General features: G+C 39.4%; 1 protein-coding gene and 1 long non-coding RNA gene across 2 annotated transcripts in view; one reads left to right on the top strand and one right to left on the bottom strand.

The window, feature by feature from the left end:
• Positions 1-14,352, bottom strand: part of LOC138392124 (uncharacterized) — a 129,579-nt gene that overhangs the window by 15,727 nt on the left and 99,500 nt on the right. The window lies entirely within an intron of this gene.
• Positions 7,804-11,433, top strand: LOC138391970 (keratin, type I cytoskeletal 24-like). Its single transcript, XM_069482158.1, has 8 exons — positions 7,804-8,402; positions 8,708-8,790; positions 9,150-9,306; positions 9,414-9,575; positions 9,675-9,800; positions 10,650-10,867; positions 11,089-11,168; positions 11,339-11,433. Exons 1-8 carry the CDS (start codon positions 7,866-7,868, stop codon positions 11,431-11,433), a joined length of 1,458 nt encoding a protein of 485 aa, XP_069338259.1. The 5' UTR covers positions 7,804-7,865.

Here is a 14,352-nt window from a genome sequence, read left to right as displayed (position 1 = left end):
AGTGTTTTTATTTATTTTTTTTTTAAAGATTTTTTTTTTTTTTTTTTGAGACAGAGTCTCACTCTGTTGCCCAGGCTAGAGTGAGTGCCGTGGCGTCAGCCTAGCTCACAGCAACCTCAAACTCCTGAGCTCAAGCGATCCTCCTGTCTCAGCCTCCCGAGTAGCTGGGACTACAGGCAGGTGCCACCATGCCCGGCTAATTTTTTCTATATATATTTTTAGCTGTCTATATAATTTCTTTCTATTTTTAGTAGAGGTGGGGTCTCGCTCTTGCTCAGGCTGGTCTCGAACTCCTGAGCTCAAATGATCCGCCCACCTCGGCCTCCCAGAGTGCTAGGATTACAGGCGTGAGCCACCGCGCCCGGCCGAGTGTTTTTATTTAAATAACACATTTCACACTTACATGCCAGGCTTTGCTCCTGGGCCTTTACAAACATCACTTATTTAATCCTTGTGATAATTCTATGAAGTAGGAACTAGAGTCTTTACAGATGAAGAAACAGAGGCACAGAGATGTTAAGTCACTTTCTCAAGGCCGCACAGCTAGTAAATAGCCAGATCCTAAGTGCCAAAATGTGGCTCCAGGATTTTCTAGGCACCACGCCATGCTGACCTTTTGGAACTTGATATATTTTTACATAGAAACAATGGTAGAAATAGTTATATTCCACAACAGCCTATTTAAACCACATGTAGCTGATCTGAAATTCTATAAATCTGTTAAAGTGCTATATCTGGCTGGCAGCTCAGTACCTGTCATAGAGGAAGTGCTCAATGATGTTTGTTGAATTTAATATATTAATAGAACAGACGCCGCACCTACAATGGCAGCACTCTAGAACAATTTGGAGCACCCAACAGCAGAAACTTAGCTGTTCTCCTCTCCAGCATCCCCTACCTTGGTCTCAACAGTCTGGTAGAGGAAAGGAATTTGGATGATTGGGCCTTATGGAGGTGGCACAACTCTCTGGCAGCAGGTGACAGCAGGGTCTTGGTTTTAGCAGCAAAGCGGCAGCACAAAACTTCAACAGCAAAACTAGGAAAAGAATCTGGGTTGGTTTGAGTAGCAGGATACGGTTGCAAGTCTGTGGCAGGAGGTGGAGTGGAAGTAGGTAGTGGGATGGCAAGGTGAGCTTCTTGGACCAAACTACATGGAAACTGGGTCTCTAACTAGGGCAGCTGTTTGTCAGCAAGGGAAGATGATAAACCAGCCATCTGCAACCCACAGTCGACATCTAGGTCAACACTTGGACAGTAAATAAGCTCTCCCTATTGTTTCTCAGTAGGAGAAAAAAATGCAAGTTATTTTCCTGACATTTTCTCAACACTGTGAAAAATACCTAAAAGAAGAATTGCTGTGATTATATAAAATACAACAAAAATTATACATGAAGTTCTTTAAGAGCAGCAACTGTGACTTGTCAATGTTAACCCTAAGATCTAATGGAATGTTTTAGCAGGATGTTCAATTAATAATTGATAAAAGTTGACTTATTACTGAGATGTAAAATATAAACTAAATAACCAAATAATAAAATAAATTATAGAAAATAAAGAAATAGAATTATTGATAAATTGCAGGGAGTTAGCTACGCTCCCCGCAAAGAGGTCCTTTTCTCTTTGTTCTGATCAGGTCTCTAAGTTGACTACGCCAGTTTGCAGGGAGTTAGCTACACTCCCTGCAAAGAGGTTTTTCTTCCGATCAGGTCTCTCAGGCAGGGGTCATCGCAAAGGATGAAAAATATAGTAGGAAACAGAAATAAAAATATAAAGTAATGGCAATAATAATACACAGAGCCAAAGATATAGTTTCTAAAGTGAAAGTTTATGAAAATAGATAAAGGAGGGTATCCGGATGGAAATATTTTACCCGCATAAAATATCTCCCCGACTGAAACTCCACACAGGTATTATATAGGGTACATACAGGCTCCCCGTTGCCAAGGGCAACGGGATTTGCATACTAACAGGCAGTTTGCTTTAGGGTCAAAGTCTCCTAAAAGGCTACTACAGATCCTTTAACTAACTCTAACTAGGGGAACAATGGGTTATAAAATCGTCTTGGGGCAAACTTCTAAGTTTTATGATAAGGCTATTACTTTAGCAACAAACAGAGACATCTTGGCTCTGGTGATTGTGTTCTTAGAGACAGAGATGATCCCAGAAGTCAACATGGGCTGTGCTTTGTGTTAATTACTTTAACCTCATGATTCCATCTGGGCCCGGCTTGGGCAATAGCATATCTATCTGATTAGCTCTCATCTCCAGGGGTCCACCTGTCAGCAGCACCGGCAACCTTTGGTCCTAAGGGAGGCCTGCCTTGTCTTTCAAAACAGGTGAGAACCAAAGGCCCAGTTTACAGCTGTCTCCTTGAGATGCAGCTTCTACTGACCAGCAAGACGCCCTCCTGAGACGAGGCAGCTCTTGAACTAACACATTTATCTTTTCCTTAAGGCAAAGCCTTATTTGACTTCTGAAATCAAATCTTGTCTCCAGAAATACAGGGGGCATTTCTATAATTCAGTATTCTTAGGCTCAACAATAAATGACCAGAATAATAAATGGAATAATAAATCACAGAATCATAAATGAGTAGAGTGACAAGTAAATAGAGTAAATGAAAAAGCAATAGCACCAACTAGTAACTACTATATTCATCATAAACAGCACAATGAATTTGAAATAATCAGATTAGCTTGCTATATAATATATAATGTAGGCAATAAAGAAAGTAGGCATTAATTTTATTTTTGCCCCAGATAAATTACTCTGAATCTATCAAAATTCCCATCTTTAATTTTTAAAATCTGTATGGTATAGCAGGAAGGTATTTTTCCAGTTTATTCAATAAGATATTTTAATCTGACTTCCTCTTTGGATACAACACCAAAATCTACAAAGCAACGTAAGGGAGAATATTCTTTATCTTGTTGGTAAACAAACAAATAAAAATATCAATGTCTTGGATCTCTGTTCAAGCAATACCACTAAACTAGTTTGAGACCTTAAAGAAATAACTATAATGAGTCTTAATTTTTGAATTTTAAAAGTAAAGAATTGATCTAAATTCTTTTAAATTCTTCATCCCTTTCTATGTGGTAGAGAATTTCACTAAATTTGCCTGAAGTCCTTGGACTGGATAACAGAAAGAAATACATATAATTTAATAGAAAATACTTTAGAAATATTATTTTTTTGAACCAATTTTTAACCATTTTCTAAAAGCTCTGGTATCAAAATGGAGTTTATCGAAAGTACAAAATGGATGTCAACTGCCCAAGCAATGTCTTAAAAACTTTGACAATTGCTGAAATATTTCATATGAAATATGAAATATGAAAACCAAACTGAAGGCTGGGTGTGGTGGTTCATGCCTGTAATCCTAGCACTTTGGGAGGCCCAGGCAGGAGGATCGCTTGAAGCCAGGAGTTAGAGACCAGCGTGAGTAAGATCAAGACCCCATCTCTACAAAAAATAGAAAAATTAACCAAGTGTGGTGGCGTGTGTCTGTAGTCCCAGCTACTCTGGAAGCTGAGGCACGAGGATTGCTTGAGTCCAGGAGTTTGAGGTTGCTGTGAGCTATGATGACGCCACTGTACTCTAGCCTGGGTGTCAGAGCAAATGTCAAAAAACAAAAACCCAGAAAACCAAATTGAAGAAAGCAGCATCACAAAAAGGAATCATGCCTCAATGCTTTTCTACCTCTCCTCCCAAATAATCATTTTCTTCGGGGTTCATTTTAACAAAAAGAATCAGAAAAGATAGAAGCATAGATTTTTCTGTTTTATTTAATTTGATCTTTTCTGTTCCTTTTAACTAGGCAATGAGATGAAGGAATATTCTAGCAGTAGCTTAATTACTGCCAGGATTGCTGCCCCAGCTGCAGGCAGACCTGTCTCGCATTTGAATGTGGATAAACATAACATGAAATTTTTGTCAAGCAAAACGATAAAGAAGCTAAAGAACAGTTCAGTGAATACAATAGCTAGCCAAATGGTTTTATTTACTAACACATGTAGTAATATGTACTAATATCTATATAGTAAATAAAACGGGAGTATATTTCGGAGCTGTGTCTCACCATGACGTGACAGCACAGCGTGAGTCACAGCCAGCTCAGTTCTCCACTGAAGCAGCCAGTCACGAGATCATGAAACTGAAACGCATTCTTCACACCCATGACACCGAGCCACAATCCCTAATGGCTAAGGTATGCCAGAGCAGCTAATTACAGCCTCAAACTGAAATCTAAAGAATCCATGGATAGGGTCCACATAATTTTTTATAGGTAATTATATAGAAAATTTCAAAGATAAAACCCCTTAGAAAAGGTACCGAGGACATCAGATGTACATAGGAAGATGGTGAGGACTATGAAGCATTTTAATCAGGTGAGGTCTCCCCATTTAGCCCCAGGGAGTCTTATGGAATAAACGATATAGTACAAATGCAAAAAACAATAAAAATGATCAAGCCTTACATTTGAATATACAGTTACAATTTACAGAGCACCTGTACGTTTTTATATTTGACTATAATCCTGGGTAGAAGGTAAGGCAGAAGTTATTATGCCTCATTATATAGGTGAGACATTTAAACTGTGGCTCAAAAAATCTAAGTTTCAGCTGAAATTAAGGCTTCATGGTAACTAGGAGAGTCAGAACTCTTTAGCAGGCCCTCTGACCCAAATCCAGGCTGGTTTCTGCAAAAAGTATGAGCATGGAATGATAGAGCTGAGTTGGAATTTCAGTTCCAACACTTTCCAGATATGGGGCCTTGAGGAAATCACTTCATTTCTTGGAGTTTTGTTGCAGGTTGGTTCTCCAGGCAATAGGTGCTAAGACAGAGTCTGAGGAGCAAAAGGTTTCCTGGGGAGTAACACCTACAAAAGGAAACAGGAGGAAGCAAGACCGGGCAGACGTTTAGTCTTTTGCAGCATAGTTGGCAGGCTGCAAGGCAGGCCAAAGTCCCCGTCAGAATTCCGATGGGAATTCTGGAGCAAAGCTTGCTCCCAAAATGGGCAACATTCTTTGAATGCATGAACCTGGAACATACCCACCTTGCAAATATGGACTCCAGATTTCGAATGCACCCATAAGAGGTTCTAGCTCATCATTACTTCTGGTTCTTTTTGCACTGACATCAACAAAATGCAATACATTTGAAGACCTTGGTAGCTCCAGCTCACAAGGGATTTTTTGTTTGTTTGGGGGGGGGGGTGTTTCATTTCGTTTTGTTTTGTTTTGAGACAGGATCTTACTCTGTTGCTCAGGATGGAGTATAGTGTGGCGTGATCATAGCTCACTGCGGCCTCGAACTCCTGGGCTCAAGCAATCCTCCCACCTCAACCTCCCCACTAGCTGGGATGATAGTTGCACACCACCACATCCAGCTATATTTAAAATTTTTTGTGGAAACGGGGTCTCACTATATTGCCGCACAAGTTTTTGTAAGAGAGGAGCCACCTTCTTTGCTCCATAATTGCAAAACATTTTCATTTTTATATTTATATTTAATTGAATAATCAAATAATTTTTATTTCTATTTTATTTCTATTCCTCCCAAAAAGCTTTGTATACACACCTACTTTTAGCACCTATGCACTTGCAAACCATACCAAGTAAATTTAGGTCACAAACATCATAAAAGATAAAAGAATGGTGTCCCACATCCTTTCGGCAAAATGGCATGGTCCCCAGGTACTTGCGTGTGGCAAAATATTTTGTCATGAAGTCCTTCCTGTTGAATAAGTATGTGTATGAACACCATATATTATTTTTGTCCTTAGAAATAAATCACTCACTCTTTAAAGCTGGATTTTGGAAAATTTTTCTAGAATATCATCATCTACAGATTCATAGTCTGAGATCTCACACTATCAACTTTACCATTCTAATTACAGTCTAGAGTGCTGTTATCTGTCCTTTGCATCATTTTCTGATTTTTCTAATAATTATGAAATATCTTCTGTCAATTTTCTGCTCTTTGTTATCATGGGCAGAAAATTTAAAACTCTAAATTCTCAATATTGTTCGATTAAAACTTAAAAAAAAAAAAAAAAAAGAGCCAAAGATGGTGTCTCCATACTTCCTTTACACCGTCTTGAAAAATGAAGTAATACTTTGGACATTAAAAAGACTGATGATGCAATAATGATGGTCATTTCACTGTTGCATCATTCTTCTAGGCAATTCTGTCATTCTTTCACTTTCTTATTATTTTAGTCTTTTTTATTACAGTTAAGAATAATTGATAAATAAAGGTGAAATAATTCCTAGGATATTGGAATGGTGAATATTTAAAGATGTAGGAAAAAAATAAAACCATTAAGATCTCATAATGTGTCTTAAATTTATAAAAAGATCCAGTGAATCTATGTGGTAATTATAAGACAGAATAAACTTTATTCCATCTTTTAAAAAAATAAATAAATTTTCTCTTTGTTTTTTGGAAGCCTTCTAAGAAAGAATATAAGTCATAAAATTTCAATCCTTACAAATGGTTAGAACTGCTTTAAAAAGACACTCAGAAATTAAATTGGGTCCGATGGACCTTGATGATGTATCAGGAATTAGCAAAGCCCTGTATTGGGAAAAATAGCTAAGCCCTTGTCCACTTCCTTGGTCAGTCATTGGCTAGTGGCCACCCCAAGAACTGTGTGCGCTTGGCTACCACTGTCTTGTTCAGCCATTGGCCAAGGTAGGTTCCAGGAATAGGGCAAGGGGAACCCTGCAGTAACTGATAATCCTTGCAAGTCAGCAGTGAGTCTTTTCTTGAGAGGAGATCTGAGAACATCTCTGTGTCTGTCACAACTGCCACTTAATTATTCATTCATTTATTCACTGAAAAAATATACATTGAGTACCTAATATGTGCAAGTTACTTTTCTTGGTACTGTAGACTCAGCAATAAATAAAACAAAACAAAAACAAAAAATCCCTTCGAGCTTACATTCTAGAGGAGGTGGGGGCAGACAATGGACAAGATAAATAAATGAAACAGGTGGCATGTTAGATAATTATTGAGAAAAATGAGCTATTATCTTTGAATCGGTTTTAATGGAAGCTATGGTTACAAGAAGAAGATCTGGATAACTTTTTAAAATACTTAGGGATAGGCCAAAACTAATGGATTTAAGGAAGAGGAAAAATTCCTTTGGCTGTTGAATCAGGAGGCTGAAAAGAAACATTATTATTGCTCAAAAACCTTACATAGGCTAATTCAAGGTCACTTTCCTAACAACTCCACCATTATCAATGATCCTTGCTTCCAAAGCTATTCCACATAAATCAGCAAAGTAAGGCTTTCTCTCTGCAAGAATAGTTGCAACGCTCAATTTGTTCCCAAAAATTTTAAGGGAATATGAAGCTACTCATCATTATTACTGGATTAAAAGGAGAAAGAAATGTTTCCTGACATATCACTCCTGAGTAAAACTCATATTTTTATTGTGACTAACACTGAAATCTGGATTAATAACCCTTCCAAAATGACATAGGAAAAATATATGAGTTTAATGAAGCTAGAGAAATGTATGATTTGCCAAGGACAGATTTCTTTGAAGGTGAAAAAATGATTGGTGGGAAATAATAGATTGTGGAGCACTAATGAATTCTAATGAAATAATAACAACTTTAATTTTACTCCACCCTTATCCAATTTTTCCAATATTAAATGGCCCAGTGGGGTGAGGTTAATTCAAAATAAATCGACCCAACATGGATTAGAAATGTGAAACCATAACAAAGCCAGATGAGGGGAACTCCCTAGAAACTGTATATATAAAGACCAAAGGACGTCCACACTGGTGCACTTCTCACTTCCATCTCCCACACTTGGACAAGCTCAACGTCTGCAGGGGCACCATGTCTTGCTCATCTCGCGTCTCCTCCTCCAGGGCTGGAGGCAGCAGCTCGGTCAGGCTGTCTGCTTGTGGTAGCAGCTTCAGCAGTGGAAGCAGATGTGGTCTAGGGGGCGGTTCTACCCAGGGCTTCCGAGGAGGAAGCAGCAGCTGTGGTCTGAGTGGGGGATCTAGCGGTGGCTTTGGAGGCAGCTTCGGAGGAGGCTTTGTTAGCTGCTCAGTAGGGGGCAGTTCTAGCTTTGGCGGGGGCTCTGGATTCGGCAGTAGTTCTAGTGGAGGCTTCTGCAGCTACGGTGGTGGTATGGGAGGTGGTGTTGGCGATGGGGGGCTTTTCTCTGGAGGTGAAAAGCAAACCATGCAGAACCTCAACGACCGCCTGGCCAATTACCTGAACAAGGTCAGGGCCCTGGAGGAGGCCAACACTGACCTGGAGAACAAAATCAAGGAGTGGTATGACAAATTTGGGCCTGGGTCGAGAGCGTATGAATCTGGAAGAGATTACAGCAAATACTATGAAATAATTGAAGATCTCAGGAACCAGGTGAGAAACTCAGTGATGATACCTCTTTTGCATCTCTTTATTAAATTGTAGGACAATAGGAAATTATTTTATTATTATTTGTTCAGTTGTTCCATGCAAAATTTTTTGGATACATTTTTGGTTAAAAAAAAAAAAAAATTATTAATTTCCATGGTGTCACTAGATGTATTTAGAATATAATTCCCACTAGACATTTGTTTCTAAAAAAATTTTATGCAACTATATCTTGACAAGTGTAAATGAGAGTAATTATATCTTGTTCATTAACATGTTAATTCATTTTTTTGCATCTTTATGTCTCCTAGATCATTGCTGCCACTATTAATAATGCCAGCATGACTTCCCCGATTGACAATGCTAGACTTGCAGCAGATGACTTCAAAATGAAGTGAGTTTGCTTCAAAATATCATTCACTACCATGGTGTAAAACAAGACTTTTTTGTTTTTTTACATAAAATGTATACAAAAGAATTAATCCAGGCAATTAGATCCAGTCTCAAACAAATGTAATATTTTAATATAAAATGTCTACACCAGGAAAAAAGGCCAAACAGTTTTAATGTATGTTTTCTTATAAGAGATTCCCAAATTATAGTTCTTTTTAATGAGTTGATAGTCTTTATTTAAGTATTTCAAAAGAAGGATTTCAACATGCGCTGGATGGCAGTGGGCAAATCCTTTCTAAAATAAAGCTTCTTCACGGTAATTAATCTAATTCATACGTCATATTCCAAACACCTCTTAAGGTACGAAAACGAGCTCTATCTTCGCCAGTCGGTTGAAGCTGATATAAATGGCCTGCAAAAAGTGCACGATGAGCTGAATGTGACCATATCGGACCTTAAAATACAGTCAGAAAGCCTAACTGAAGAGCTGGCTTATCTCAAGAAGAACCATGAGGAGGTAGGGACAATAAATAACCTTGTTCAACAAGGTTCATCATTCACTACAAAGGTCCCCAACCTCAAGGGGTTTTTGCTACAGTGACTTCTGTGTTTCCTCTCTGCCAGGAAATGAGCACTTTGCAGACACAGTCCAGTGGGGATGTGACCGTGGAAATGAACGCAGCCCCAGGGGCAGACCTGACCAAGCTGCTGAACAGCATGCGGGAGCAGTATGAGGAGCTGGCTGAGCAAAACCGCAGGGAGGCCGAGGAGCAGTTCAACAAGCAGGTGGCTCACAGCGGGCGAAGTGCGAGAACCCAAACAGCCAGGCCCCGGGGATTAGAGCTTGTTTGATTTCACTGTACTCTGTTGATTTCGTTCTTGCAGAGTGCATCCCTGCAGACGCAGATCTCCACGGACGCTGGAGCGGCTAGCTCAGCCAAGAGCGAGATCATGGAACTGAAACGAGTCCTCCAGTCCCTGCAGGTTGAACTGCAGTCTGCCCTGGCCATGGTAGGTGGGAAAGGAGCACATTCAATTTGCTTCCAAAGCTTTAAAAAATTGTTTTGCAGACACTGTTTTGAAGCATGTTGGCAAAATGTTGGCATCTGTAGAATGGGAATAATAGTACTTATCTCATGAAGTCATTATGGGAATTAAATGAGTCAATATGTATAAAACACTTTGGGCTTTTTTTCCCCAAAAGATGGATCGTTATCTGATTTCTTTTTGTTGTTGTTTTTACTTCGAAATATTAAAGGGGTACAAATGTTTTTTATTACATGGCTTGAGTCAGGGCTATAAATGTGCTCACGACCCAAGCAGTGTCCATTGTACCTGTTCAGTAGGTTTTTCCCCTCCCCTTCTCCCTCCTCCCCCCTGCTTGATTTCCAGTGACTTTTACTTTCCTCTGTGCATTTGTGTGCCCAACAGTTAGTTCCAATTTATTAGAAAGTACATGTGATATTTGTTTTTCCATTCTTGAGATAATTCACTTAGAGTAACAGTCTCCAATTCCTTCCAAATTGCTGCAAAAGGCATAATTCATCCTTTTTATGGCTGAGTAGTACTCCATGGTATACATATACCACATTTTGTTAATCCACTCATGAATTGATGGCCTGTATAAAACACTTTGAACAGTGCCTAGTGATGCATAGGGAGTGCTATATTAGTTACAGTAGCACACTCTGATTAATTAATATTGGTTATCATTACTGTTATTCATTATCAAAGGTAAATCCAGTGGTTCATTTGAAGACACCCACTTCAAAGAAATGTATACTTCAGAATTCACATGTTGAATATGGGGCAGTTTTATTCTGACAGTGTGTATGTGTCAATTTGCATCTGCATGTGTAGCAAAACTCCCTGGAAGGGACCCTGGCCGACACAGAAGCCGGCTACGTGGCTCAGCTGTCAGAGATCCAGGTGCAGATCAGCAGCCTGGAGGGGCAGATCTGCCAAATTCGGGGCGAGACCGAGTGCCAGAACGCGGAATATGAGCAACTGCTGGACATCAAGACACGCCTGGAGATGGAGATCGAGACCTACCGCTGCCTGCTCGATGGGGAGGGACGGTGAGCCACCAATACCTTGATTTTGAACATTTTCTAGAAAATGAAGAAATTGTTGATTCAGCAACTGAAACTTAAAGTTTCAGCAAGTTTCAAATAAAGTTCCCTTGAAAGGAAACATGCTCCTTTCAGAAAGAAAATAGCTCTGCTTCTCTAGCCAAATAGAATAGCCAAAGAGAAGTAAGTGAAAATAATCGTTTCTTTCACTTTTTGTTTCTCAATAGTTCTGGGGGCAGAAGGACTGGATGTAACGGATCAGTCTCTGTGGACTCCCGAGGAGTAACCAGCACAACTCAATCAAGAGGTAGAGTTGCTTTTTTAAAATAATATTTTCTGCTTACTAAATGAGCTTCCATAGTGAATAAAGTGTACTTTTCTTAGCCCAAGAAATCCGGGCTACAATAATTCACTTTAAAGCATGACTTGTGAACCAACCTTTATGTTTCCAGTTCTAATGTTCTATTTCTTTTTTAGATTCAAACAGAAGCAGAGGAACTAGGACAGTGACAGATAATGGCCAACAGATTTCATCTCAAGTCAACAATGTTCCTGATGTAAAATTCAAATAAGACTAAGATGCAGGCATCTGTGTTCTACCCCTGAGAAGTAAATGATGGATCCTAACAAAAATACAGAATAATCCAGTAGGCTTGAGGAGACAGAGCTTCAACTATTCCTATAATTGTTTCTGATATTCTTTTGTCTCTATTGGTTTGGTTTGGTCTTTAAAATGCCAAATGCCTTTTCCTCCTTAATCCTTCTGTGTCAATAAACTTTTCATCTGTTGCAAATCAACTACATCAATCTTTGTAATTTTGTTTCACACTGATTTATTTTGCAACAGCTTTGTTGAGACGGAATACCCACACCATATACAATTCACCCATCTAAAGTGTACAATTCAACGGTTTGTAGTATAGTCACTGAGTCGTACACTTATCACCACAATCAATTTTAGAGCATTTTCATCACCTCAAAAAGAAATCTGTATCCATTAGCAGTCACTCCCCATTTCCCACCTGCCAACAAACCCCCAGCCCCAGCCCTAGGCAACCAGTAATTTATATTCTGTCCTATATATTTGCCTGTTCTAGACTTTTCACATAAATGCAATCATATGATATGTGGTCTTCTGTATCTGGCTTCTTTCACTTGGCATGATGTTTTCAACATTCGCCCATGTTGCAGTGTGTATTTACTTTTTATTGTTGAATAATGTTCTAGTGTATGGATCTACCACCTTTTATTTATCCATTCATTGGATGATGGACATTTGGGTTATTTACACTTTTTTGCTATTACGAATAATGCCACTATGAACATTCATGTAGAAGCTTTTGCGTAGACATGTTGTCATTTCTATTGGGTGCATACCTTGAGCAGAATTGTCAGGTCATATGTTAACCCTGTGTTTAACCTTTAAGGAACCACCAGACTATTTTCCATAGCAGCTGCACCACTTTACATTTCTACGAGCAGTGTATGAGGGTTCCAATGTCTTCACATCCTCATCAACACTCGTTACTGATTTTCTTATTACAGCAATCTTAGGGGATATTAAGTGGTATCTCATTGTTGTTTCACACTGACTTTTGAAATCTATTATTTTATATAGTCCAAAATCATTCCCAAAAAAATATTGTGAAATATTTGATAGGGCTGCAGTTTTCCAGCTTTCTTATCATGTCAGAAATACATACATGTTAGTTAAGATGGTACCTGCCCTTTAGAAACCTACACTCTACCTGTAAAGACACTAATGCAAATGAAAACAAAGACATCAAGTGTTTTTTAAAAGGAGAATTATGAAGAATGACTTGAGTTTCCAGGTATGAAGACATTGGTGTAGCGGATATTGCCCAGAGCTGATGCATCCAGCCCCAGCTGCTGGGAGTGTGGGCTACACATAGCTCCCAGCTGTGCCCTCACTGGGCATTGCCCTCAGCAGCCGGGGGCTGTCTTGCCCGAGATTTTGCCTCCCCCAGGATGGGCCAGCAACAAAGGCTAAGCCCCCTTGCCTTAAACTGGGACAACTGCAGAGTTCCCCAAAGGACCAGCTGAAGTCTCCATTCAGAGCATTGCAGCTGGCCTCTCCCTATTCCCCATCCCTCCTTCCCCACCTCAGGTAAATCTCCCAAGACAACTCCCTGATGAACCTCTGCGAACATTTCTCCATCTCAGAGTCTGTTTCCAGGAAACAAGACTTCAGAAAATAGTATTAAGTTACAACAATTAGAACAATGTGCCACTGACACAGGCATCAACACCCCAGAAAAAGACCCAGCATTTCAAATCCATTATGGAAAAGCAGATAATTCAATAAAGGCTACTGGAATAGTTAGTTAACGAAGGGGTAGGAACGGGGGGGGGGGTGGGGGGGGTACTAAATAGTTTCTCTCCTGTCACACACACCATAATAAATTTCACAGAGATTACAGAAATAAGAGAAAGTAAACTTTTAAAGACTTCAAATTTTTTTTTTTTTTAAAAGAATATTTGCGTATTTGTGGAATGGTGAAGGAAGACTTTTTTAATCAAAAAAAACAGCATGAAGGGAAAGATGGATAGATTTGTATGAAGAAAATAATGAGCAACAAGAAGCAAAAGCAAAATTAAATGATAAAAAAAACTTTAAATTTTAATGAAATACGGTAAAAATCCATGCCAGCACCCAGGGGCATCTGTGCTGCCAGCCAGACCTAGAGGCCAAACCTAAACTGCACAATAAGTCTCGTCCCACCTGCAGTCTGGCGCCACCTGCTGTCAGCTGTCTTGTGGCTCTAAAATCAGGAGAGGATTCTGGGCCAGGAATGAGTCGCCTGTTCAGTTGGCCTGATTCATCTCAGCCTCCTCATTCCACATCCTCTTCTTCAACAACCCCACCCACGTGCCCCCCTGCCCTATCTCCCCTCCCCACCCCAGAAGATAAGGACTTAATCCACCGTCTTGGGGGCTGGATGCAAAGTGGAAGCCAACAGCCAACACTCTATGTCTAAATTTTCAGCCATGCCACATGACATCACATGACACAGGACTTTTCACTGCACTCGTCATATAAGGCCATCCAAGGGCTGATGTCCCCAGTATATAAAATCATGAACAGATCTATAAGAGAGGACCACATCAGTAAGAAATGGATACATGATACACATATAATTATTAATAAAATATGAATGGCCAATAAACACTAAAAAGTATCTGATGCCCAGCACCTCTAATAAGCAAAGAAAAGCAAATTAAAATAATGAGGGTGCCATTTCAACATCAAAACAGGTCTAATTTGTTTAGTAATCAACATACATTTTAGCAAAGGTGTAGGGAAAAGGCATTAATACCTTGCTGGATGGAGTGTGTATTAACAAAACCTTCAAGAGCATAATTCAGCAACAGGTACCAAAAGCCTTTAAGAGAAGAGCATATTCTTAGAGCCAGCAGTTCCATTTCTAGGAATTTATCCCTACCTAATCAATTATTAATATTTGTGTATC

This window comes from Eulemur rufifrons, chromosome 9 (genome assembly GCF_041146395.1).
Source record: "Eulemur rufifrons isolate Redbay chromosome 9, OSU_ERuf_1, whole genome shotgun sequence".
NCBI lineage: Eukaryota > Metazoa > Chordata > Mammalia > Primates > Lemuridae > Eulemur > Eulemur rufifrons.
Note: the sequence above shows the minus strand (reverse complement) of the source record. Positions and strands in the feature narration are given on the sequence as shown.

Bases quoted from the DNA above. Each gene is read 5' to 3' on its own strand.
- LOC138391970 (XM_069482158.1), top strand. From the start codon at position 7,866: ATGTCTTGCTCATCTCGCGTCTCCTCCTCCAGGGCTGGAGGCAGCAGC. The intron at 9,576-9,674 runs GTGGCTCACAGC...TCGTTCTTGCAG, and splicing joins AGGAGCAGTTCAACAAGCAG to AGTGCATCCCTGCAGACGCA. The intron at 9,801-10,649 runs GTAGGTGGGAAA...CTGCATGTGTAG, and splicing joins TGCAGTCTGCCCTGGCCATG to CAAAACTCCCTGGAAGGGAC.